The 26,535-nt window shown below is 34.6% G+C and overlaps 1 protein-coding gene across 6 annotated transcripts in view; it reads right to left on the bottom strand.

Moving 5' to 3' along the window:
- Window positions 1-26,535, bottom strand: part of CASK (calcium/calmodulin dependent serine protein kinase) — a 194,663-nt gene that overhangs the window by 24,437 nt on the left and 143,691 nt on the right. For all 6 annotated transcript variants that reach the window (XM_085209583.1, XM_085209606.1, XM_085209591.1 and 3 more), the window contains 6 exons: window positions 15,275-15,352; window positions 13,877-13,957; window positions 8,986-9,174; window positions 8,413-8,491; window positions 5,458-5,543; window positions 4,282-4,350 (listed from right to left, as the gene is read on the bottom strand). In XM_085209583.1, the coding sequence (XP_085065709.1) occupies window positions 4,282-4,350; window positions 5,458-5,543; window positions 8,413-8,491; window positions 8,986-9,174; window positions 13,877-13,957; window positions 15,275-15,352 (582 nt within the window). The remainder of the gene's footprint in view (window positions 1-4,281; window positions 4,351-5,457; window positions 5,544-8,412; window positions 8,492-8,985; window positions 9,175-13,876; window positions 13,958-15,274; window positions 15,353-26,535) is intronic.

Raw genomic sequence — 26,535 nt, 5'->3', positions numbered from 1 at the left:
AAGAGATACTTCTTCGCAAAAAAGCAGCAAGTTCCTTCTTTCATAAATAGATCTTCAGCTTGCTCAGCAATTCAAGCTCTACCAATTTCTCTCATTTTCAAGGAGAGATGGAAGGATGAAATTTATGTCTGTTATTGTTTTTGTTGTTGTTGTTACTGCTGCTTTATTTTTAAAACTACTTCATTATCATCTACTAGTCCAGCAATGGTTTGACTGGGAAAGGTTTGGAAAGTGATTTAAGCACCCAAGTCTTTCGGAGAAAAACATGTTTAGAGTAATGACGCTATTTCTGGACATTCTTGAAGGCTTCTCCCTTTAAAGGAAATTTCTTGGTTTGAGAATATTTTGTTTTTATTCCTCCAACAATTCTCAACAGAAGACAGAACACTATTCAAAGCAAATGCTTGTCAAAACATATCGAGGAAAATAAACATTTTCAGTGCTATCGGTGATTTCAGTTCTAAGAAACTGCAATTATATCAAGCTTGTCAAGAAGCATATGCATAATTTTAAAATATTTAGCTAATTCAGACACCTTTTCAAATACATTTAGGTTCCTAATTTCCTAGGGACCTAAACTTTCTCTCCAAAAAAACTCAAAATTTAAGCAAAAAACTGTAAAAGCAATGGGTAGGGAGATCCTTGTAGAAAGTTACGATTGCTTAGAGCTGGATTGGAATACTTCATCTCTGATTCTGAGTTTGTTCCTCCACTGAACTAGACAAATCACTAGTTCTCCTAGTCAGAATCTTTTTCTGACTAGATCCTCTAGTCAGAAACGCACTCAGAAGATTAAATGATTCTGAGTAGTGTGAAAATGATATAATATTTCAGTACTACTTGAACATCTAGAATTCCCAATCTTATCTAATCACAAGCTAAGTAATAAAATGGTAGATTTCAATATCAATCGTATTCAGTTCATGCATCACAGCTAAAGTCTTAGAAAAAACATCTGCAGTCATTTCTGAATGGCGGCAAAATTACTTTTGCATTGACTCCTTGTTCTAATGGATGGATTCTGAATGACACATCAACATGTCTGAGACACAGTTCTACAGAAGAAATCAACTACATCTACTAGATGTGGCCCAATCAAATTGGACACAAAAAATCAGCAGGATTGGAAGGAATGTCTTGAGATCCTCTAGTCCTATCTTCCTGCTAAAGCAGATTCCCTGTAACAGGTTCCACAGGACATCATGGGGTTTGAGTTATCTTCAGTAAAGGAGACTCACCACCTCTCTGGTCAGACTGTTCAACGAACATGTACAAGAATAGCCTCACTAATAACACCATTGCCAGATCCTTTTCAAAAAATCTCCAAATGCATTTCAACTCCAGTTTTGCTCAAGCAATTTTTCTGTAAGCTTGAGATTATAAAAAGGTTCAAGACCACGAAAAGTCTTATGATCTTAGCCTTAATGGCAACATTCCAAGGCTAAGTATGTCAATCTATGATTACCAGTGGATTTTAAAAATCTCATGTATATAAAGGCTTTTCTTTGTAATGAAACAGTTAAAGTGTTTCACAAGAAACAAAGGGTGTTGCTTGCAAGGAAAGCTTTTTCTTAAGAAAAAAAAAAGTACTTCCCTCACCATTCTTAGATATCCAACAACATAAGAAGTTAGGAGACTCTGTCAGTACAAAGTGAGAATTCAACCGTAGCTAGAGCTAAAGGCTTCTCAGTGGGATAAAGTACTAGCTGAAATGAATAATCAGCATACACAACTGTTCTAAATTATTACTGAAGTTTGTTCTTATGTAAAAATAAGTTTGTAGTGGAAGCAGACAAAACAACATCCTGGCCACTGTGTTATCTAAATATCTGAGTCATGTGTTCCATGTACCAAAGCAATGACTAAACAGGTGTTTTCAAAGTAGGATGACTGGATCAAGATTTTCTAAAGATGAAACTCATAAATGCTATATTTTCAAGCAAAGTTTACTCCTGAACAACTTGAAATTAGTCAGTTGAAATTTTGAAAATTGCCTAGGGACACTGAAATACTTTACAAACTACAGGGACAAGACTTCCCTAAATATGGAAAATGGCATAATATTTAGAAAATACTGCAACACTTCTCACAAAAGAAGAAAAACATGGAAGTGGGGTATTTTAAGAAACATTTAAAAAATAGCTTCCCTCAAAACTAACACCTATATGTCCTTATATTATAAAGGGATATAAACAGCTTTCATATAAGTGCAAGTAGGCAGATTATGTCTGATTGTACTAATATTTAATTCTGTTTATTCAAGATTATCAAGGAGTTTTTTTACCCCAATGATGTTATTATCATAAAAATTACCTTAAAAAAACAAAACAAAAACAGCTACTGATTCTGTTTTACATTTCTCTTCTAGTAAAACTGCATTACATCAGCAACTGTCTGTTTATGAAGGTGGGCAGGAAAAGAAAACCAACATAAATTTCTAGAAATACTTGAAATACAGCCAAAAATAGCTTAGTTAGTTCTGAATTTATCTTGCTAGAGTGCATAGAAGCAAATTATCTTGCTAGAGTGTATACAAGGTTGAGTGCTAGAAGCAAGTATTCCATGTCCTAAGAATATAATTGAGCATCCATTTTAAGCCTGTATCAGTGGCAAATAATTTGATTCCTCATTTGAATCACAATTCTGAAAAATTCTCTGAAAGAAATTCTCTTTGTACCAAAGGACTAAAGATGATTTAATAGCATAATTTGAAATGCTGTCTTTTTATGAATACTTGTAACAGCTGGAACACCAGTCAAAGTCATAGATATGACCAAATAAGTGGAATAGACTTAGCACCTGATTAATTGAAAACAAAATGCCATGAAATGTGATAAATATACATTGTGGGTTTTTGTTTTTGGTTTTCTTCTGTCTTTGATCACACATTTGCAGTTCTAGTGTTTTGTTCAAAGAAAGCAAAGAAAGGTAAGAGTCTTCTGCGAAAAACACAGTCATGAAGAACTTAAGAACAGAAAGCTAAGAAAAAGAAATGACCTACTGCTACTAAAATGTCACTTAATATTATTAAAGTTGTATGTGGCATTTAATTTTCTCCAAATTATCGTATTTCCAAGGAGATACATAGTTTCACCAGTTTTTGTGTTAAAATAAGAGGAAGAGGGTTATCTTTTATTATAACTACTACTTACAGTACAGAACTCAATACATAAATGCATCAGCACACTCTAGAATTTCTTTTGAGTTTTTTTTTAAAGCCTTTGTGTTTCATGAAAAACTTTTGTTTTCATATTTATAGCTGACGTGAAAATTTGTTTGACCTTCTGTCTCCAAAAGCTTCTCACTCTTGTTGACTTCCATTAAAAGCACAGAAGGCAACCAAAAGCAGTATACATTTTTTTCCAAACAGATTGTTCTGACAATCACAATAGCCTCTGTGTGTTCTAGCATCTTCTGAAACTCAAAAGCAGTAAGTGTGAAACCACAGCTCCAATTAGGTTAAGGTGTTTGACTTCAACAGGGTTTGTGTTTTCACTCCTGAAATTCTAATTTGGGAATGTTGTGTAGTTAAGCATGTGGGACAGAAAGACTGGCACATCTACACAGTGCATATGCCATCTACATACTTAAATTAGAACAGTACCTCTCAAGCAGTCAATTTCTAGAATTTAATTCCCTATGTTTGCAAACTGGAACATAACTTTGTGAGCAAGAAAGGGAATTTGACAATGCTACTATGCAAGAACCATAACACCAAGTTTCTAGTTCAAAAGGAACTGAACTCCAAGTCTGTTTTTCTTCTGTAATGACAAATACCATTTTTGCATGAAAACATAATATTTAGCCACATGTAACTGTTACAGACATCCATCACAAATTTACCTCAACAGGGTAATACGGAAACAGATTATTCAATTAACCCTTAACAGCCGAAAGTAGCAAACTAATGTTTCATGCTTGAAAAGGGAGGATAGCTCCTCAGCTTAGGAACTTTAGTAGACTTCCTGGATAATGTGTTTAAAATATAATTCTCAAAGGGGCTTCCTATATATCAGTTGAGGATGCCCTTTTTTTTTTTTTTTTTTAAATTTAAGTAGGCTGTAAAGAGTTATTTAAGGTGCTGATGAGATGAATATGAAGGCAAGGCTGAGTAGGTAGCTGAGACCTACTCATGTTCCGTTATCTTTGTTGTAAAATTGGTGTGCGTGATCTAACAGGACAGGCAGAAACAATTTCCCAGAAAGCAGTAACATTCAGCCATCAGCAGGCAGTTAGTTACAGGACTGAGGAAGAAATAGGATGGTTCATTAAATTCATTACCTCACAGGATGAAGATTGTGTGCGATAACTTGGCACTATCTTAAAGGTGATACTTCCACGCATTTCCCTCTGCAAAAAGAAAAGCACTTAATTAAAGACTAAGATGCCTAATATAGAATCTCCAAATCACTAATATTTGATAGGAAAGCACTATAGTTAATCTAAGAGCAGTTGTATGCTCTCCTAAAGGAAATATTCAGGGAAGCTGAAATGCTATGGCAAATTTGTAATTTCACTTACAAGTGAATGTTTAGATCATCTCTCACTGATCTAAAGGATGAACATGCATTATCAGATTGTTCATCTGACTAGTTTTTGAATCTCTACATACAGCCATATTTTAAGTTGAGAAATTCACAGATGTGTAGGCTTCTTCCATATCAGGCCTTCCTTTGTATATACATGCTTGTGATCTGCACAATACTTGCTACAAAAGTGACATTTACTTCTCTTTAATAACACATGTTAAATAGCGAAAATATATTCACTGTTTCTGAAAAAGCTGCATGTCACTTCAATAAAGGTAGAAACATGAATAGTCTTATGTCAAAATAGAAGATGGGGTCTGTTGGTTTGCATTTGCTACAGTTATATTTGCTACATATTCATGACAAGCAGTAACTGTAGAACAGCAGTACACTGTGGCATCATATTTGCACAGATATAATTTCTGAAAGGACAGTTGAAATCTAAGTGCCACCATATGGCTGACAACCGCAGGACTTGATCTGAGCAGAAAGGTAAGGAGATCACTTCCTGAAGTTTCTCCCTTCCTCTCTGGCTGGCTTCTTGTGAGTTTACAACATACTATTTCCCTGGACTTGCTTAAACTTGTCTGTTAGGTCCTGAGAACAACAAAAGGAATAGTAATTACCATCCGAGACCCCAACGTTAGGGTTGCAAGCAAAAAATCAGAATATCAAACTGACTAAAACAAGATGCCATTTCCCTCCAAAAAGCCAAACTGTTTGAGCTTGGTGTATGTATATATATTTGTAACACCAATAATTATGTATTACAAGAGTTGTAAGTTGAAACTCTTTAAAACTTACTAACAGATAAATGTAGAAAGATTTTGCACTACACATAGAAGAAAAAGGGGATGTCGCAATACAGTTTTGTAAAAATATTACAAATGCTTTTATAAAGAACAGGGAAAAAATATCAGGCACTTACAAGCATTTTTTGTAGTTGTTCTACTGTTTGATTTGCCACACTGATGCCGTTTATTTCTCGGATTTCATCCCCTACATGTAACGTACCTGCAGAATTATCAAAACACACAATCAACACAACTACTTACACAAACTAAGAACTGTAAAATTCATACAAAGGCATAAATATGAAACAATATATATATATATATATATTTTTTTTTTTTTTTTCCCGCTAGATTCATAAAAGAATGCTGGTAATGATGCATTAGAATCTGTCCATGAGATTGCAGTCAAATGCCAGCATGAGGTGCTCAGGTGCCTTTATATAGTATATAGAAAGAAAACATCAGTTTCCTTACAGGTACACTGAAAAAACTCACACATGAAACAGAAATTCCCCTGCAAAAAGTTGGCTGGCAAAGTCCAGCAGAGATATTCAATCAGTATTTTATCAGACTACTGTTTAGTATAGTCTGGCTTCTGGACACTGTCTTAATTTTATCAGTCAGGCTGTTTTTCACGTCTCTGATTTACATTTGCCACAGTTACAGAATGCATTTTCTGCAGATACTCTTCACCATAACTCGAATGTGAATGCCTTGTACGTATGACTACCTACAAGCTAAGATGATGAAACAAACATCCACTCAGCTAAGACAGGTCACAAACCTCCTGAAGATGAGATGGGAATGGCATACCACAAGGCTCTGAGACACCACAAAAGATAAATCAGGGAGGCAGCACCAGATTATCTTCAGGATTAGAAGCAAAGTAGGAGGCTCTTTTGGATGACAATTTTAGATTTGAGTAGTTCAAGCCTACATGATTTTCTAGCAGTTCTCCTGGAAAACTTCTACAGTATTTGCAGAAACGCCTTACTTCTAAAATATATTCTTGTTAGAAAGGAGTATATTTGACATTTTTTAATAATTCCATACCATTAGTAGTTCCCATGGTAGCTATGCTTATCTACTTAATTTCATTACCTTTTCTATTCTCTGTGCTGTGTTTACTCAGGACCTAAGCTATCCAAATGTATAATGCATTTGTGATAACATAGAATGGATGTATTTCTGGATTAAAAGTCATTGTCAAGCCAAAATTTGTAAAGCCAAAATTTGTAAGCCAAAATGAAGCCAATTTCAGGAAGTATGTACTTCTGCTCTGCAGAGAAGTATAAGAGATCCCATCCTATTAGGGAGAAGACAGAACAAATTCTGGGAGTCCCTAATCAGAAATATTTTGTAGTCAAAAGGAAACTGGAGCTTGGAGGGCAGTGAACAAATCATTGTGTTTTCATCAAGTCATCACCTGCATTTTGTTGGAATTCAATAAGCCTTGCCAGGCATGTCAGCGTAATCCTGCTTGGGTGAATTTCACATTACATCACTTCAAGAATGCAGCACTGACAGTGTACAACTGCTGTTTTTCCATTGGGGTTAAACAGGCAGCCAATAAAGTTGTCTCTCTTCTTTGAAAATCCTACATCTTTAATGCAATATTAAGATCTTTTCTTAAATGTATTTTAAAAATTAATTCACTTTTTAACATGTATGAGCCCAAACCAGTCAGCAGGAAAAAAATGTAGGAGTTAAGATACTGCCCCTGAAAACAGTATTCAGAGCACGAGGGGTCTTAGGAGAAACAACAGGTAAAATTGAATGGACAACTGAGGTAAGTCAAAGCACAGATACAATGGAGAAAACCAAAACAAGTAAATTAAAAGAGAATTTTTAATAACTGAAATTGGTGGTTCACTTTCATCAAACTGAATTCACTTGGGAGGTGAAAGTCGATAGCATCTTTACAAGCTTATCTTCCTAATTCAACTTCCCCATCTTTTGAATAAGGACAGCTATAATTGACAGGGTTACATACATCTGATATACAGATGGAGGCAGACTTCACAGCAGTTCCTATTTTGTGACTGGAAATTGTGTGATTTGTGCTTAATAGTGCTAGACCTGGAATAATGTAGCTCCTGTAATACTCTCCATAGATCTGTTATCTAGTAATCGCCTGGCATTTCTCCATATAGCAAATGGAGACAGAAGAAACAATAAAATTAGAAACAAATGAAAGCAACAGACCTTTTCAGTAGGATTCAAACACATGTTGTACTCAAGATCACTATCATAATTTGCGTTGTTCTATTCAGTAAAAATGTTCCATATACAGGCAGTTAAATGATGTGGTAAAACTAACAGGCAGCTAGAGCACTAACAAAACTAAAAACACTAAAACATGAGAATATTACAGAAACATTGAAATATGGTTCATTTCCACTTAAATCTATGTGCAGAAGAGCTACCTCTGTTAAACGAAGCATGTATGAAATAGTTTGAATTTCCCAAAGTTTCAGAAGTAAAAGACACTGTATAATTTTTAAGAAATGAACAGAGTTCTAATGGGCACAGTTGGATTTTTTGACAGGTTTTAAAAGGCTTCTATTACTCCCATTATGGAACAGTCATATGAAACAATACCTTGCAGAAGATCATTACTACCTAAGAACAGTTAGAAGCCAATTTTCTAAATTAAGGATTTTTTTTTGCTTCACTATTTGTTGTTTTTTTTTGAGCTTCAATATCAAAAGTACAAAGATCATCAAGAAATGCTTGAAAATACATGGAGAAGTTTAATTTCTTAGTAGAACAAGGTTTGTCCATTTTTGCAAGGGAAAGTACTGTAAATAGTCTAAGGAATTTTTCTAAAGACGATTAAGTAAGTATGGCTTGAGAAGTCAGCGGCATTTCAATCTCCCACTGAGCTATAATCACATTCCCCTAATTAAAGCTTATGTGAAACATGAAGGGCTGACATATACAAAGAAAAGGAGATAAAGGCAGTTAATGGGTTCCATGTAGAGAGAAGTCCATAATACCATGGAATAGTAGCAATCAAAATGAGGAATATATGATGTTACACAATTAAAACAGAATGATCTAAATAACTATCTATAACACATAATTACCTTGCCGGTGAATCATTCCTCCGTGCATAATTCTTGCCACAATGCAATGGTTCAGCTCATTCATTTTTAAAGTGATTCCCTAGGAGAAGAAGTTTATTATACTCCTAACATAAAATATTCAGCAGCTTAACTCTTGAGTGGATAAGAACAGTCACTGTTCCTAAAAAGCTTGAAGACAGGATGCATATTATAAGGTAATAAACTTTGCCTCTCCCTTAAATATGAGCAATAAAAACAGATCCTATTTATAAGATGAAGATGCAATAATTTAATAAATAATTGTCTAAGATTCTGATATTTTGTTAAAAATGTAATTCTGTATTCAAGTGAACAGTTTTACATGGTAGAGCCTAATCTACTATAACTACAAGTTTGTTTTTAAACAAAAACAGCTACAGGGGTGCTGCTGCAGCATTTGAACGGAAGGATATAGATAGGGAGGTGAATATACACAATGGTGCTGAACTATTTCCACTATACTTCCAACTGCAAAGTGCAGAAACTTTACTGAAATCAGTAACGTCGATCTTTATCAGTACAGAGCGAAGCAGAATACTGAGGTTCTCCCCATACCATTGGTTCATCTGTGTTCTTCTGGAACTGCACCAGTCGAACTCGCGTTACATTCTCCATATCCATGTCGCCGTTGGCGCTTTCTGGAGAATCTCCGTTTAAGTATGGAGAGGTGGGAGGAGGTGTAACTCTCAGCGCTTCATCACTGTAAACTTCATGTGCCACTACATCATGAGTTTGAAGTAAGGCCTAGAGGAGATTACAGCAAACATAATAGCATCATTTTCCACCGTCTCTGATGCTCCCCACTCATTTCTTATAAATACTTTGGAAACTCTCCAGAACAAGAAGGAAAAACTCAAGGTATTTATGCCTCATTTTCTATACAGTGACTTTTCTATGAAGTGAGTCTAAGTTAATCAGACTGAAAATCCATATACACATACCGAACCTTCAAAATCTGCATGAGTAAACATAATTTCCTACTGTAGATGCCTCAGTGAGAATGAGGTTATTCCCTTTTCCCTTATCTTTCCAATTCCTGCAAGGTATCAGAATTAAGTACCTTTATTTATGTGCACAGACACAGAATTAGGAAGCTACCTATTTAAGCAAATTATTCCATAATAATTACTTTAGAAAAACAAAAAGGTATTCAGTTTCCATGGTACTTCATTATAATAAGGACAGTCTATGAAAAATTACTGAATGAAACAATGAAATACTGTTTTTTTTTGGTTTATTAGCCACTATATAACCATTTCCATACTCTCCCCTTCTGTTAGAGCACAGACCCAGCACAGCTACACTGGATGAAAATAACAATATAAAAGAACAAAATGGCCAAATACGATCTCATTAGTTTTACTCTCTTTCCCAATACAAAGAATGGTACAACACGTAATTGACTACATGTTATTAGATTTATTTGATACAACTGATTGTGTAAGCATACTAACTTAGGGCAAAGACAAGAACCCTGCACGGCAGTTAAAAGCATAACATATTAATATAAGATGAAGTTGAACAAAGCATAATAACCTTTTGGAAAACAGTATTCTACAGCACCAAGCTTTTTATGATATGTCATTTTACTTTTCTCCAGGGTATCCTTAAGACCCCTGGAACATCTCCATTTCACACTTACATTTAACTCTTAATGAGGAGTACGTTATAGCTAAATTGCTTCTATCCAAAAAATAAACACAATTTGTATGTGAACATGTTTGTACTATGTCTGTATTAACTCATCAAGGACCAAACAGAGAAAGATCCCAGCTCTGTACCAGAAGGGCTGGGCTTCTCAGAGAAGGACTGATAAATAAAGCCTCACAATATACTGTAGAGATATTAGCCACTACTGCAGATAGGTTGAATAGTATTGTAGCTAACATCTTGCCAACTGTCATTTAAATGCTCTTGCAAAACTAATCAGTCTTGCAAGACTTTAATTCTTTTTGGCAGGGAAATCTGACTCTGCAACAACTTCATCTTCAATTACAATGTTTAAGCAAAACAAACTGAAATAGTGATTAAAAAAACATCCCCATGAGATGTATTTCTTAAGTGGAACCCAAGGCATAAATGGAATTTTCATGGCCTCTTTTATACTCTTAATGCGCTCCCAAAAATAGTGCTTCAAATGCGCATCCTGTCATAAAAGATAACTTCACTAACAGTTTAAGTTAACTTTCCTCAAATCAAACTGTAGTTGGGAATTCAGCATTGTAATTGTGGAACAGAATTTCCTTAACTAGTAATGCTCTGCCCACATTCTTGCCTGTTTTTCCAGTGTTTTAAGACCATCTACCTAAATAATATTTCACTTAAATATTCAACTGTACAAGCATTTGAATTATTAATTTATTTAGTCTACCACTAAGTTGAAACTTGTAACAATTCCTCAAGAACTCTTACTGCTTCCATCTGTACTAGTTTAATAACATTTTCTGTTAAGAGGTCTGGACTATAAATCTAAGTCAAACCACTTTAGCAAAATCAATTCAGAATTTGATTTAACTTACAAGTAAACATTCCTAAATAGGAGCCAAATTCTATTATCTGGAAGCTGTTCACAGTAGCCCCAAATAAGATGAGAAAACTACTTGTACAACTTCATGCACTTGCCTGTACTTCTATTCTTTAATACTGCATTTCTTAGTAATTCGTGACCTTACATTTGCCTCATTTACCTTGCTTTATATTTTTAGCAGTGATATATCTTTAACATGAAACTAAAATATGGTAATTTGAACTTTTTTAAGGTTCAGAATTATACTAGATGACTTCTGAATGTTCCAACAAAAATTTAAACAAATTCACAATCACCAGATATTTAAATATGGCAACCTTAAATTATGCATAAGGCACATAAGAATAAAATAAAACTGAAAAGCCAAAAAAATCTATGAACTCGAGGCCGCACCTTGAGTACTGTGTCCAGTTTTGGGCCCCTCGCTGGAAGAAAGACATTGAGGTCCTGGAGTGGGTTCAAAGAAGGGCAACAAAGCTGGTGAGGGGTCTGGAGCACAGGCCTTATGGGGAGAGGCTGAGGGAGCTGGGATTGTTCAGTCTGGAGAACAGGAGGCTCAGGGGAGACCTTACTGCTCTCTACAGCTACCTGAAGGGAGGTTGTAGTGAGCTGGGGGTCAGCCCCTTCTCTCGTGCAACTGGTGATAGGTCTAGAGGGAATGGCTTCAAGCTGCACCAGGGGAGATTTACGCTGGACGTTAGGAAATACTGCTTTTCTGAAAGAGTGGTCAGGTTCTGGAATGGGCTGCCCAGGGAGGTGGTGGAGTCACCGACCCTGGAGGTGTTCAAGGACATGGTCTAGTGAGTACTGTTGGTGATAGGTGGATGGTTGGAGTGGATGATCTTGAAGGTCTTTACCAACCTCGATGACTCTCTGATTCTGTGAACATGAACATCTCCATCCCAATAAGAGTATGAAAAATCCACACTTTACTGGCTATTTACATAGAGTTATAAGGCTCTACAAATAACCTAAACTATAAACACATTTAAGTTACAAGTAAAAGGGATTGCTTATATCTCGTTATCTTATAATTATGTACACATTAGATAACAATAATTGTAAAATACTGTTACTATGTTAACACACACGTTCCTACTTGTCTTGTTGCTCTTGTTTCTGTGCATCAGAGCTCAATAATTCACTAACCAGAGTACTGCTCTTTACAATGCTTGGCAAACACACTGACAAATAAACTGACAATACTGTTATATATACACAATACACAGTTATTTCCTTTCATCAGTCATGTTCCATTTACAGAAGCTAAGTACCAGACAGTATAGTTTGTGGTAGTTTTAAAATTTTTATTTGTCTGTCAATATGGCCGAGCACCGTTCTACCTTGTTGTATTTTCAGTTTCAAGCAGGTATTCCTATTAAACATTGATGCAGATTTGCTATAGACTTTAGGATAGGTATCATCTTGAGGCAGCAACATATCAGCATGTTGCAGAGACCAACACATTCCACCTTGCCCTGTGCCCTGCGTGCCCATCAGCTGCTATATTATACTGTCTAGTTTCTGATGTACATCTCCTCAGGTTTAATTTTACCTGCAAGGAGTCTAGCTTGCTTGCTCTGAGCCCTTTTCATGACACAAGCAAAGTACTGTAAGGGAATAATGAGGAGATTCATTTAAAAAAAATACTCCTGAGCTAAGCTAAAATAATAAAATCAATGCACCCAAAGCTACTCTGGCCATCAAAAGAAGGTACTGGGACATGCAGCTCTCCAGTTTTCATCTTCTACCTGAATATGAGGTTGGTTTCAGGTCATTCTTTCTTGGAAATTAGGTATATCCTTCAGACTTAGAGTACTTCAGCTTTCAGGTGAGCAAATTCCAACAAGCTTCCTGTATATAATCCTTGTGTTAGGGAAAGTCACAGTTCATTGTTTTAAACGGACAACAGTGTACTGTAGGTTGAAGAAAACACTGAGTTCGGAGTTCATGAATTTTATCCACAGAATAAACAAAAGAAATTCTTTAACTGCTTTCAAAATACTGACCTTCAGTAACTTGCTATAAAGCAAGGACATTCCCTGAACTTAGGCCAATGGCTGCACACAAGTCAGGCAGACACAACAGGAGCTGATATGTAATGTCAATTTACTAGACTGTACAAGCTATTCGTTTACTGTAAAATAATGTTAAATGAACTTTGACTTTGCAATGACTTAACCTATCATGTTAGAACATATCTTTATCCCAGCAAGAATTTGGGAAAAAGAAAATGGAGAATCCCTGCTCTGCCTATGGATATCCAAAAAGATTCACTCCTGCCTCAACATACCTCCCAGATCCCCCCAAATAGACTATGCTACTTCATCAGAAGTAGGACTACTCCATACTGCAGACCTTAGGCCTTTTCACCGACCTGTAAGTGTTTAGCAGCTTAACTAGTAAAATAATTTTACACTAGACAAATAACTGCCTGATGCTGTGTAGAAGAAAAAAAAAAATCCCTCCTGTATTGTCATTATAAAAAGATAGTGAAAATATCTAAAACCATTAATATGTAACTAATATTATCAGCACGGCTTTGAGATTCTTTTGTTGCTTACTCTCCTTAAAACAGAAGCATTGAGAGCAAAATATTTCAATCAGCCTGCTCTGATGAGAACTTGCTTTCTGAAAAAGCATTCCTAAAATCTGCTGATTATCTTTGTGACAGTTATAAATAATAGTCTCAATACGTTGTGGTCCCACAATAGTGGAGACCAACAGTAGTACTAGTAGCTAGTAGTAGTAGCTATTTTGCTAGGTCAGCAGATTAGAATCATTTATTAATAGGTATACTGCATTGTATACAGTTTTGTCACCTGCAAATTTTAGGGAGAACTTACTTAGTGAACTAAAGTTTTTAAATAAAAAAATATTTTCTAAAAAACGTAAAGGCAAGGAGTAGCATTTGCTTACCATGAAATGAGGTTGTGTTAAAATACGCTTTAGCTCCTTTGCATCATTGTTTTCTGGGTAACATGAAATTTCTTCCAATACCTGCAAAATACATACAAAAGACACTCATAGTAACTGACCCTCATGCTGGTCAGTTCTCTGAAAAATTATTAAAAATATTTTTGACAGATAAGGGCATTTGAGACTGCCACCACAAAGGAACAAAACACCTAATTTCAATTTCCTTATTTTCTGAGACGTTAAAGAAATGTGATAGAAACAGCTGCTCTTTTTTTTTTCTTTTCAACTGATAGTATAACAGCTAACCATGGAGACAGAAGTAAAGCGCTAAACTACAGGTCACATACATCACCTACCACCAATTGTTACTTTCACATATGATCTCAGCTTATTAAAACAATTGCCTTAAAAGCAGAATTAAACATAGGGATAAAAATGTTCTTTCCACAAGTTAAATGTCTAAAGACAAGAAGTGTATGCTATCCCAGCTTCAAGCTCATGTTTTTTATACAATCTGGGCCATACTTCAGTTTATCACAGGGTGAAGAATGAGGGAGTTAATAAGTTATAACTCCTTTGCCTGCAAATCCATACTGTCACCTTGATGTTCAACATGTAACTGCTGAACAACAAAAGCAGAGCTTTCTGCCTATGGGAGCAGCTCCCAGGATTAACCGCTGGGAAATATTCTACAGAACTTTGTGGTTTTCATCACTGTGACTTCAGTTATTTCACCATTTTAAAGTCTTTCTGTCCATTCCATTTTAGTAACACTGTAAACATTTTTTTCTATGGCATTACCCCACACAGCTACACTTGTTTCTACTGACAATACAACTATTTCTTTTTTTTACTTGTTGCCAAAATATTATTTGCCAGGTGTAAGAAAATCTGTAGTTTATGTATCTTTTGTAATAAAGGGCCAATTTTATTGCACCTCTAGGTTTGCACTTCATGGAATTAATCATGCTACTCTTCTTTTTTCCCAATATGAAGAAGCTGATGCCTAGTAATATATCTAATTCTTGTGTAGAAGTCATATCAGACTTTTCCTGAAAAGATTTATACTGAACATAAAAGATACTGCATTTACCTAATGAGTATTCCACTTCAATACTGCATATATATATTGTATCTTTAATATAAAGTATCTTTAATACTTTAATACTTTTACTGCAGCAAAAGTTAAATGATGAAACTGAATAATACATGTATATAATCCTTATAGATTCAATGGAATACTACAAGTTTATGCAACACATTATGTAACTTACGCAAGCAGTGGTAGAATTCCAGAATAATTCAGATTATGAGGCAGAATACATATCTTAATAAAGACCATTCCATGTTAAATACAATAAAACTTTCTGGGTAAAATATATATATTCAAACTATTACCTCTTTGGCTCTCTGTACAGCATCACTTGGAGGATTCCTGATCTGTGGCGAAGATTTTGTGTTTATTTTGTCATAAAGCTGTAAGAACAAGAAAACAGACTATTGAAATCATATCCTACTTTATATAAAATAATGATGACATAATAATATCCGGTTTATGTTACCGTGATAAAGATGATAGCTGAGCGGCAAGTTCCACAGCTGTTCTGTATATAAAATGCAACAGCTTAGGGTTTTGACTTTTCATTTTTAAACATTTCCTGATTTGAACAGTGCCATACACCCAGAGTTTGTACGATGACATGGGAAAGTTCAGGAGGTTAAGGGATTCTCCAAACCTCCCATGCTTTTGGAGCAGATTTACAAAAACTATGTACTCTTCAACCAAGAGATCTATGAATCCTGAATAAATACACCATGCATTCCACTATAAAATCAAATTAAACTACATATTCTACTTCTCTCAATAAATCAAGCATCAGACACTGTAAACAGTATCTTAAATAAAGCTCAAAGTATGGGAAAATACTCTTGAAGACAGAAAGTTACAAAAACCTATGTTTCTGAAAGAGAGAAAAAGCAACTGTTCCAAGAAAAATATTCTCAAAATAGTACTATTCTTCAAATAGAAACTTTTGGTTTACAATTGCTACAAAATAAAAATGGTTACACCTTTAATCATTTTTGGTTAACCAATTTACAATTGTTTTTGTTAGATGAGATATAAGATACATCTATTTTCAGGATATTAGAGACATTTCTTTCACAGTAAGGGTGGTGATATTCTGGGACAGGTTGCCTAGGAAAGCTGGGAAATCTTTCATTCTTAGAAATAATCAAAATTCAACTACTAAAAACTTGATTAATGTGACTGTACAGATCTACTCAGAATTCTACAGATATCTTCAGAGGACAGTACTCAAATATGGAAAATAGTTTGTGGAAACACTCATAACACAGAGTTGGTAAGAACTCCAGCATTTACAGTGCTCAACAAGGAGTTCTTGAGTGCTCAATGTTAAGATGATCAAAAAGTGCAGCTTTTCTCTCAGACCTTAGAGCCCCATTGGCTGGCAGATGACAGACCTTCAATGTCCAAAATTGTCAAGCTACAGAAATGCCTTCATGTGCCTTTGTCACATAAAACACCATTAAGTTTTAGAACTCAGATAAATTGCAATGCATACAAAAGCAACTAACATTATCCTCTTCCCTGTGGTCCAACGCAAATGTTGAACATATATAAATAAATACAGAAACAGTGAATGATGTCACTTCCTCCAAAAAACATTGCTCAGAGGACAGTTATACCTCTGTCTTGTGGAAAGAAGAGTGAAGTCAGGATAAATCAGTTTCTTTCACATAAACAGCTTCACCTTCTACTGCCAAAACACTGCTATACTCTGTAATCTTGACCACTGCTGAATTTCTTAAAAGGAAAACTGCCTGTTATCTGATAGCTTAAGAGAAAATTCAGTTGTAAGAACAATTATTTGTATTCAGCTTTTCCTAAATAAGAAAATAAAAGCCACCAAAACTCCATCAATCCCAAATTACTAGGTTTCATATTTATACACCTGTTAAGAAAACGCATCAACCTTCAGCTATGTACTGACTGAAGAGCAGGATGAGTTGCTGAAAATGCATGACATGCAACACGATTATTCAATGAACTTTTCTAACTAGGTACTTTTCTTTAATGTATGACTTTTCTAAGTCACACACGCGTCTTAAGAGAAATGAAATTACAGAAAAGTTAGCATGAAAATACATAGATATGTCAATATTCCATGAACAATTCATCCTGACCAGGTTCATATCTTTATGCATTTCTTGTATATACTTACAAGAATTTAAAATAGGATGCTCAAGATCGTACAAAAAGAAAAAAATTAACATTAACTCTTAAGTTGCAGTAAAAATGAGGACATACAATAAAGATATGTATCTTTTAAAACACCAGAAGTCCAAAAATGGCAAAAGAATGTTTTACCCTGCTTCACAACTAACCTATGATAGAAAGGAATTTATTTTGTTGCTTCTAATAGTTTTACTGTCACTTGCTGGTACAAACTCTGTTGTAGACTGTATGTTGTGAAAAAGGAGGATGAAAGGCTGAGAAATAAATCATTTAGTGTCAGCCAAAGGGGAGGAGGTTTCACATCTTTAGACAATTAATCTTTTCTCTATGGTCAAAGGAAAGTGACAAGCCTTGCCAGAGGGCAGTTAAAACATTAATTAATTATATAGAGAAGACTGCATTAAAAGTTGGTTTTCAGCTCTGATTATCTTACTGTCGACACTCCATTTCTTCCAATTCTTCTGATACCAAAAATAACAGAAAATACAATGAAAAATTCCAAGAAAAAACCTGAAATTAGCACTTAATCTGCTCTAATAAATTAAACAAGGAAAAAGAGGCAAAGTTAACGCAAGTTGTACCCTTCCTCTTTACTATTTTAATATTGGTGAGCATGCAGTACTCTTTTATAGAACATATTGTATGGTATGAAATAGAAATCAAAGAAAATAATTGTAAAACGCCACAGCAAATGTAACCTTAAGAATTCCCAAGATTTTGAATAGTTGGCATCTCAGTCTCACTCCTCAGTCTGAGTTTTCAGCACTTGCTACCCAGAAAACTATCAAAATTAAGAGCCTGCTCTAAAGTTTAACAAGCACAACTAACACAAATCTTGATATGAAAACATAAACTGACATTATAATTAACAGAATAAAACTGCTTCTTAAGAAGACAAGCTTTACTTTTAATTTTGTATTCTACAAAACAAATGCTATGCATATCCACAACCAGTCAAGAAGTACTGTCACTGTTAGTTTACCAGCTTTCTTCTTAGGAGTCAAGACATTTGTCTTCTGTCTGTAAAGCAGGAATCTGTTTCTTCTGATATGAAAAAGCAGGCAGAGCAGAAGCCTAATCCGCAATCAGGAAGGGAAGACAAAACAACAAATTCTTCTCTTCTGACTACTTTTTCAGATGTGCAGAGATTTCTTTTTAACCCTTTCTTGTAACAGAAGTCAGAATACTGTCCAAACACAATCCCCATTTAATGTTGCGCTCAGAAATGAGGGCCTGGAAATTTAATCCCATTGTAAATTTTAATTTTAAATGCAATCAATGTTTGACCATATAGAAAAATCAGTAAATATTTTATCTATCCAGAATTGGAAGTTTCTTTGATGTAAAGCAGAAACTTTTCTTAAAACACGACCTATTGAACTGCCGGAATATTAAAAAAACCCACAATCTTTCAAGAGAAATACACATTTTGTGAAGAGTTGGTTATAATTCAGACAGACAGACAGTGGGCTGCCAACCTTAAATATAAAACCCTGAACAGAAACACCTAAAAACAATTATTAGAACACATGTCCTTACGTATTTGACTTTTCACTTCTGAATGATAAAGCCATATGTCACCTGGTGACATTACAGGAATGCTTTTCATCACATCTAGGTTTTTGTATCATCTAAGAATTGTCCATTTGAGGTGCTGCCCCTTGAACAGCAACATTTATTAACAAGCAGCCCTGCTGTCATCTGCTATCTTTCACAAATGCCTGTAGTAGCTAATTTATCCCAGAGGTTTAACGGGCCACAAGATGAAAGAAGTCGGTGACCTACTGAATGAAGTAATGTTCACTTTGAATTGTATCTCTGTGATACATTTATTTACACACTTATTGCAGGATAGGAGTACAATCAACCTTCACATTCAAGAACCTTACAGTGAAATGCAGTGCTACAAAACAGTGACCAAAACTACTTGAACAGACTTACAGTTCCCATGACTGCAGCTTGCAATTTCAGGCACTCATTCTTCCACTAACCCTGACAGTGCTTATACTATTTGGAAATACTCAATTTCTCCCTACATATTCATGCAACAAATAATCTTTTATGCAACAATTCTTATAGTAGCAAAGAGAATACTGAATTTCACTTAATTTTTCATTGTTTATATGATAAAACTAAAATACACATTATGAAACTTTTCTTTTTTTGAAGAACTTTTAACTGCAAAATGTTGGCCAACTTCCACTTGTTTTGAAATTTACTGTTACCACATATTCATAATCTGTTACTTTTAGACAGCTACAGTTGCTGCTATCTAGGCAAAAAAACAAAAAACAAAAAAACAAAAAAGCAAATTTTCTTATATAAATTTTCTTATATTTCCTTATTCAATAGGTAAGAGAAAACAGTGGCATGCAAACTCAATCAACCCTATGCAATTTTGATTTCTATTCTAGGCTGCTTCTCTTTTTTTGGGGACCACTCCACATTTGCGCATTATTTTTCTGAATCAAGATCTTAACTTTTGAAGGGAAGAGAGAGATGTTCAATAATATCTGACTTGCATGTCCTATTTCTGTGAAAGTGGATATACATTCAGCATATATTAGTTATATGAAAAGAAAAAAGCTCTAGCAGAACTTACTTCTCTTGAACAGAAACCACCGTGTTTTCTTTCTTTTTGCATGTATTATTATGCAATTTCAGAGGTAAAAGATTTAGGAACAGACTTTTTATTATTTTTTTTCCCCCCCACAGCCATCTTTAAATGTGTTCTTGTTGATTTGCTTAACATTACTGTGTTTTTCTCCTTTTTTAAGTAGTGTCATAGAAGTACTGATAGTAATCAATTATCTTACTCCTCAAAATCACGCACTATTTCCTTGCGTTTAATTTCAAGTGCCTCTAAAATCTAAAGTGCCTCCTTTTCTCCACTGACTACCTAAGCTATCATCATGCATAATGAATCTAGACTCCAATACCTAACAGCATTAGATTTCTGTGCTTTATCGTGATGATTAATCCACTGACAAAGTAAAGTAGGACTCCAGTCTAGTAATTTGTCTCAGACCTCAAGAAAATTTACATTAATGATCATCACAAAAACTCCATTGACTGTGGAAGCAGCAGCTCTCAAGAAATGACAGCAGTTTCTAAAAGCTATGCCAGACATTACATGGATAGATTGCAACCAATTGGATAGGTTGCAAAATCTGACATTATATTATGTAGGTAAGTATATGTTTTCTTGAATTGGAAAATGTGTTAGCAAAGCCAGGGATTGAATTATCTTAAATAAACACGTGTAACACTTTTAAACCATACTGGCAAAAAACCCCAACCAAATGAACAATTAAATAAACAAAAACCTACAATCACCTTTAGATTTAACTACACCAAAGAGTGAAAAAAATTAACTGAAGGTGAGGCGAAGATTCTGCTTTCACTTAGTACCAACAGAACGAGCACAGCAATGTGAAAATCAACACAATGAAATTCTGTAGTCCCAATAAAAAGAAAACACCAAACACTTAATTCTGGGATGTACCCATGGCAGTGGTGTGAAAGACATGGGTGGTTATTATGTAGTTTAAAAAAGTATCAAATGATACCCTCCTACATTGTTATTTTTTTGAGCATTGCTCTTCCAAGTGGATATAAAACAATGCAAAAGATCTGAATAGAGAGCAATAAAGCCATGAAAATTTAGAAAACATGATTATGAGAATATAATCAATGAACTAAGTCTTATCTAACAGCACTGAAGGAGGAGTGCAAAACAATCAAAACACGCTGCCAGTTTTCCAATCAAGGAAATGTCAATGATCAGTTCTTCAATTTCACTGATAATAAAATAAGAAAAAAAATTCTTAATGTGTACCAGGGATGCAAGAAAAAAATTATGTTTAGAAAGTCAATGAAGCATTGGAATGCGCTACTGTAAGGAAGGAAGGAATATCCTTTACTGAATTTTTTAACAACATGATAGCAAAGCACTAGTGGAAACTCCTTCCAATTTTATTTTCATGTGTTCACCTGTTGTCCCTATTTTCCTAAAAGAAACCCCAAAACACTGGGGAAAAAAAGAGAAAAAAAAATCCTGTAACTGTAAATCGCTTCCTGTTTTTATTTTTATTTTATTTTATTTTTATTTTATTTTTATTTTTTTGAGAGCATAATTTCACATTGTACTTGAACATATTTGCAACTTCATGGTCACAATATTTCAGTAACATAGACATTTAATTTTTTTTGCTGCATCAGGTATTTAAATTGATGCTCATTTCAAGAACAAAGAAGACGAAACACATCTTAAAGATGATACCAAGCAGCTAATAAAAATAAACACTAAGGAAAACCAATCCCTCATCACAGAAAGGGCTATTAGAAGACACTTTGATATTCTCATCTTTATCCTCATCTTACCCCCATATTCCAAAATGGGCTAGAGATCTATAGCATAGAGATACATATAAGCCTAAATGGGTGAGTGTATTCTGCAGTGGGAGGTCTCACTGTTGAGGTACAGCCATTTTTGTTTCTCCTTACCCATGTAAGTCTTTTGTCATGACACAATGAGAATAAAAATATAATGCAGTGAGCTCATTTGTGCAGAGAACAGTCAACGTGTACCAGCCAACTACTTGAATGATTGGAGCGGGATGCAAGGAGGCCTGACAGACTTCAAAGGCAGAAGCATATTTTACTGGGATGTTACTGCATTGCTCTTGGGTATCTTAGACTTATTGCAGATGAAGTGCAGACTGAAATATAAGTCTGAAGAAATTGGAGGTGCTACCAAACATTTGCAGATCATATCCTAGATGCTGTAGCATTTATTTATTTTTGACAGTTGTCAAAGCCCCAAGCTATCAGAGAAGTAAGATTGTCTGGAAATACTAAGTTTTACAGGAAAACAGAAAGGTAGCCCTTATGCTTAAAAAAAAAAATTGAAACTAATCTGAACTATACCCAACAAAAAAAGAATTGAAGAGAATGTGCAAAGTCAAATATGACAGTGATCCTCCATATCTTAAAACAATATCAGTGATGTTAACTAAATATTCCACAAGCATTAGGAATGCCCTTCAGTATTCTTTGACAGATGTGGGCCTAACACCATAAAAATACACTGTAATCACAGGATTTTTTAGATTCTATATACTAAAAAAGATTTGCAAGTGAATGCTTTTGGAATAAGACAACGCTGGTTGCACACGCACACATGTGTGCAGACACAATGACATGCTCAACACTGGGAACATGACATTAGGTCAAGAGGAATGGGCTAAAAAGTGCTATCTGCATTCTACATGTGCATTTTTTAAGCTGTATTTCTCTTGGTGATTCACCATATCAGTACTATGCCTATAAATATTCAAAGGTGACAGAACTTTAGTTAGAAAGAAGACAGGTCAAGTGCAACACAACAACTGCTGCAGTGCCATGCTATCCAACCCAGAATTTTGCAATAGTAAAGTTATACACATTTCTAAAAAAAAAAAAAAAAATCATAATCCAGATAAATGGTAGTTTTAGCTCTTATTTGCATTAGTCTTGTGTTTAAGAAGAGACCTCATCACACATCAGTATTGTATATATTAACAAAGATAGAGCAGAACTAGTTTCTGCTCTAGAGACTACCTATAAGAAGAGCAAGAAAACAACGAGATGATGTTGACTAGAAGAATGATCTACATACCCTGGGAACACAAAGTAAAATTCAAATATATGAAGGAAGCTGAAGATGGAAGATATTTTAGAGAACAAAACAATGCAGAAGACATTCTAGAATTGTCTCTGCTTCTAGTTCTCTTTCAAATATGGCAATTTTTTTGGACAATTTACCTTTTAGAGAAAAAATATACTCTGCTGGCGATGAGGATTCAGTCCACTTGCTGAGAGAATTCTTCCAACAGTTCTCCCTAAGGCTTGGTTGCTGCTCCTGCTATTCTACTTGGGAAATGAGTTTCCATTGCAGTGTGAGAGACAGCCCCTCCCACTCCCTGGGGCTGAGCATGCTGCCTCTGCTGGACTGGGATAAAAGCCAGATCTGGTTCCCCAAATAGCAAGGTGTTCTCTTGCCAAAAGTTTCTTTCTTTCTTTCTTTAATCAAATATTTTCCATTTGCTCTTGTCTAACAAACATATCAATTACAATATAATTAAAAATAGGAAATCAAGGTGATTAAAGAATGAGAAAGGTTTATTTTCCATAAGCATAGAAGGAGTTTGGCAAGTTATCTAGAAAAAATATACTTTCTGCTTTACATTTGGGACAGAAATGTGTTCATACTTCACTAAAACATGTTCCACTTGTTAGTTTTAGCACAATCAGTATTCAAGAGAGTAAGTACAAATCATGTTCCAAATACTTTGAACCACACTGTATGCTTCACGTAGAAAGCCATACTTAAATGAAAACACAGAAAAATGAGCCAATAAACGAAAATATTTAAGCTTTCTAGACTCAGTCTGAAAATAAAAATGCCTTTTGCTTTGCTTTTATAAAGTGCATAACAATTTTCAAATTAACACACTTTGCTCAGAAAATAGCAAAGGGGGGACAAATACAAGAAGAATTTCAAACATTTTCAAATAGAGAACTGGAGTGTCAATCATGGTGAGGCACTTTCATACACTTTAATAAGAGACATTCAAACATCCTGCCAACATCCAACATTATGAGGGTAAACAGAACAAAACAAAATAAACACAGTTGGAAATTTTAGCCAACTATGTAAGAAGCTAAACTGAGAACCCAACAGCATTCTTCTTAGCAGAAGCGAAAGTATGTTTCCTTAAAAGTCTGGACATCGGGGCTGAATCTGTTCAGATGACTGAGTTCAAAACAAATACTAAGGGAATTCTGAAATGTGCATGTATGCATGTTCCTTTGATACATTACCATTAGAAGCAAAGGATAACAGACACAAAAAAAGAAATTCTCTTGAAAAATCAGTATGCCTTAAATATATCCACCGTGAATAAAAATGCATCTCTAAGGGGAAGAAGTGGCTACACATAAATGTATGTTTCATATAACAACTCCAAAAATCAGCAGTATCATTACGTTTAAGTAAAGCTGTATGTGTGTAACACATTACACCAGCAGAAGGTAAAATAAAATTTCTTCAAAGCTCATCATGCTTTCATCACAGACACATTTACAGAAATAACACTTACCTTAAATATTCCATCTATGAAAATAATGCAACTTCTTAAATTAACAGCCAAAATGTACCAGCCTAGAGCACTATCTGACTGAGGACAGAGAGACACAGACAAAGCTAGCAGCACAGAGGCCCCAGTCACACAAAAGCTGATATTGTTCTCCCACTGAGCAAAAATCTCACTTGTAAATCGAACGACATCTGCATTCAGAATCACCCACAGAAACTGTCCCTGGAGAGGTGACCAAACTACTTGACTCAACAAGAGAAAGATAGCAGCCTCTAGTTTTGCTTTTTAGCAAACCTGGTTTCTTTTCATATATTAGTAGACAGAAAACATCGTTTGTGAAGACCTTCCCCACTGGGGAAGACTGGCCCTGAAGCCCAGTATACTTTTCAAAACAAATGATCATTAATAATTTTTTTTTTTTTTGTCATGACACAAAAATAGTCAAACACAAAAGCCTCCAAAATCAGTAATCTCCTCACATTCATTTCTAATTTCTTGACCAGAACTGCTGACAAAAGACAGCAGAGCACCCTCGGATTTTATAAGTGACAGTCAATTAGAAAAACTTAAATAATTTTGTAAGTTTTAAAAAATCTGTCTATGGTAATAAAAGGCTGTTACACTACTCCAATTTAATTTCTTTTCTTCATGAAGTTATTTATATACGTCACTTCATTATGTCCTTTATGACCTAAATTGGATACCAAAATAAAAAAATAAATAGATTTATATGGTCCTAAAACCAGAAATTTCTGAGTTCTAAACAAGAATGTCATACAGCATTCACCACAGTTATGATCATCAGATTTCTAAAAGGAGTGTGAAAAAATACCTGTCCAATCCAAAGCTATTCTTTTACTTTATAAGAAGTAACAAGTATTAAACTATTTATATAGATATATATATGCTAATAAATACACTTATATCTAGGTCTCTTTTTTTTTTACTCTCCCCGTGAACATAATTAAGATTTTAATAATGAACTGTTTAACTTTTGTACAGTAAAAAAATAATCAAAAACAAACAAACCCAAAAACATTCTACTCAGAACTGTGTAAAAATCATGCAATGGAAATGTTTAATAAGATCACATGAGGATATGCTGTTATATTGGAGGACTGGGCCTAGAATGAACATGTATTACTTTGTAAGCAAATGCCACCTTTTCCTCCTTTGTTTTGAACTGCTTTGGCACCCAAGTTGAAAGAGTCTTATGTCATTTTAATCACTTTAATCAAAGTAGATAAAAATTAATCAATTAAAAACAATTAGTGGGATGATAAGAATCCTCTTTTCTATGGCTTTCAGTCCTGCTCTCTACAGCTTTCAGAAATGCACCTAAGTTAATAAATTAATGACATCATTTACTTGTGGATTATTACCTGGAAAAAAACAAACAATCAAGCTTATGCTCTTAATACAAAGATTATTATCATTATTATTATTTTTTCTCAGAAAAAAAAGAGTAAGTTCAGCAACGAAAGAACGTATTTCAGCTGAAGGAGTGATCTATCATCATGCCCCTAATCTAAAAATAAGAATAACTCTTGAGAAAGAGTAGGAACATGAGAACAAATCTAACTGTGGTAAAAGGCCAAGAAAGAGAAACAGCAGTTTTTAATGCAAAATGACAGCCACAACTTCATGACAGTATACAAAATTCCTTCATAGTGGAATATACTGCTTCACAGGTGACTTGTTCTGGTGGCCTCGTTAACCTCAAATATTTTGAAAGGAATAAACTGTTTCTGTCCTTATAGAGGAGAATTTCTTTTTTATATCTAATAGAAATCAATCCTATTTTAGTTTAAAACCATTACTCTTTGTTCCAGTTGGTACACTCCACAACAAAGTTCCTTCCTGAATGAGTGATAAAAGTATTTAGGTTCTTACTGAAGTTATTCCCTGAAATTATTCTCCTTCTACCCAGATTTTAGCTTTTTCTCCTTAATATTAACTAATCAACCTTCTATACTGCAACATGAAATATAAAAAAAGTAACAATTTAAGCTTCAGGAACACAAGCTAAACAAACTCATGCTGGGATAAAAACTTTCACATTTTAATGCAAATTGTAAGACAAACTGTTGGAGACACAATTCAGGGAAGTCATGAGCTCCTAATCAATTATTACTGCATGTTTCATATATTTTTAACCAATTTTTTAATATAAACTGCATAAACAGTTATCTAGAGCAAAGATTAGACTGTGTATTCTTGTGCTACAGCAATGCTGTCATTACTTAAGAACTTGTTATCTG

The sequence above is a fragment of the Meleagris gallopavo genome, chromosome 1, assembly GCF_905368555.1.
Source record: "Meleagris gallopavo chromosome 1, MGAL_WU_HG_1.1, whole genome shotgun sequence".
Lineage (NCBI taxonomy): Eukaryota > Metazoa > Chordata > Aves > Galliformes > Phasianidae > Meleagris > Meleagris gallopavo.
This window is presented reverse-complemented; position numbering and strand designations above follow the sequence as displayed.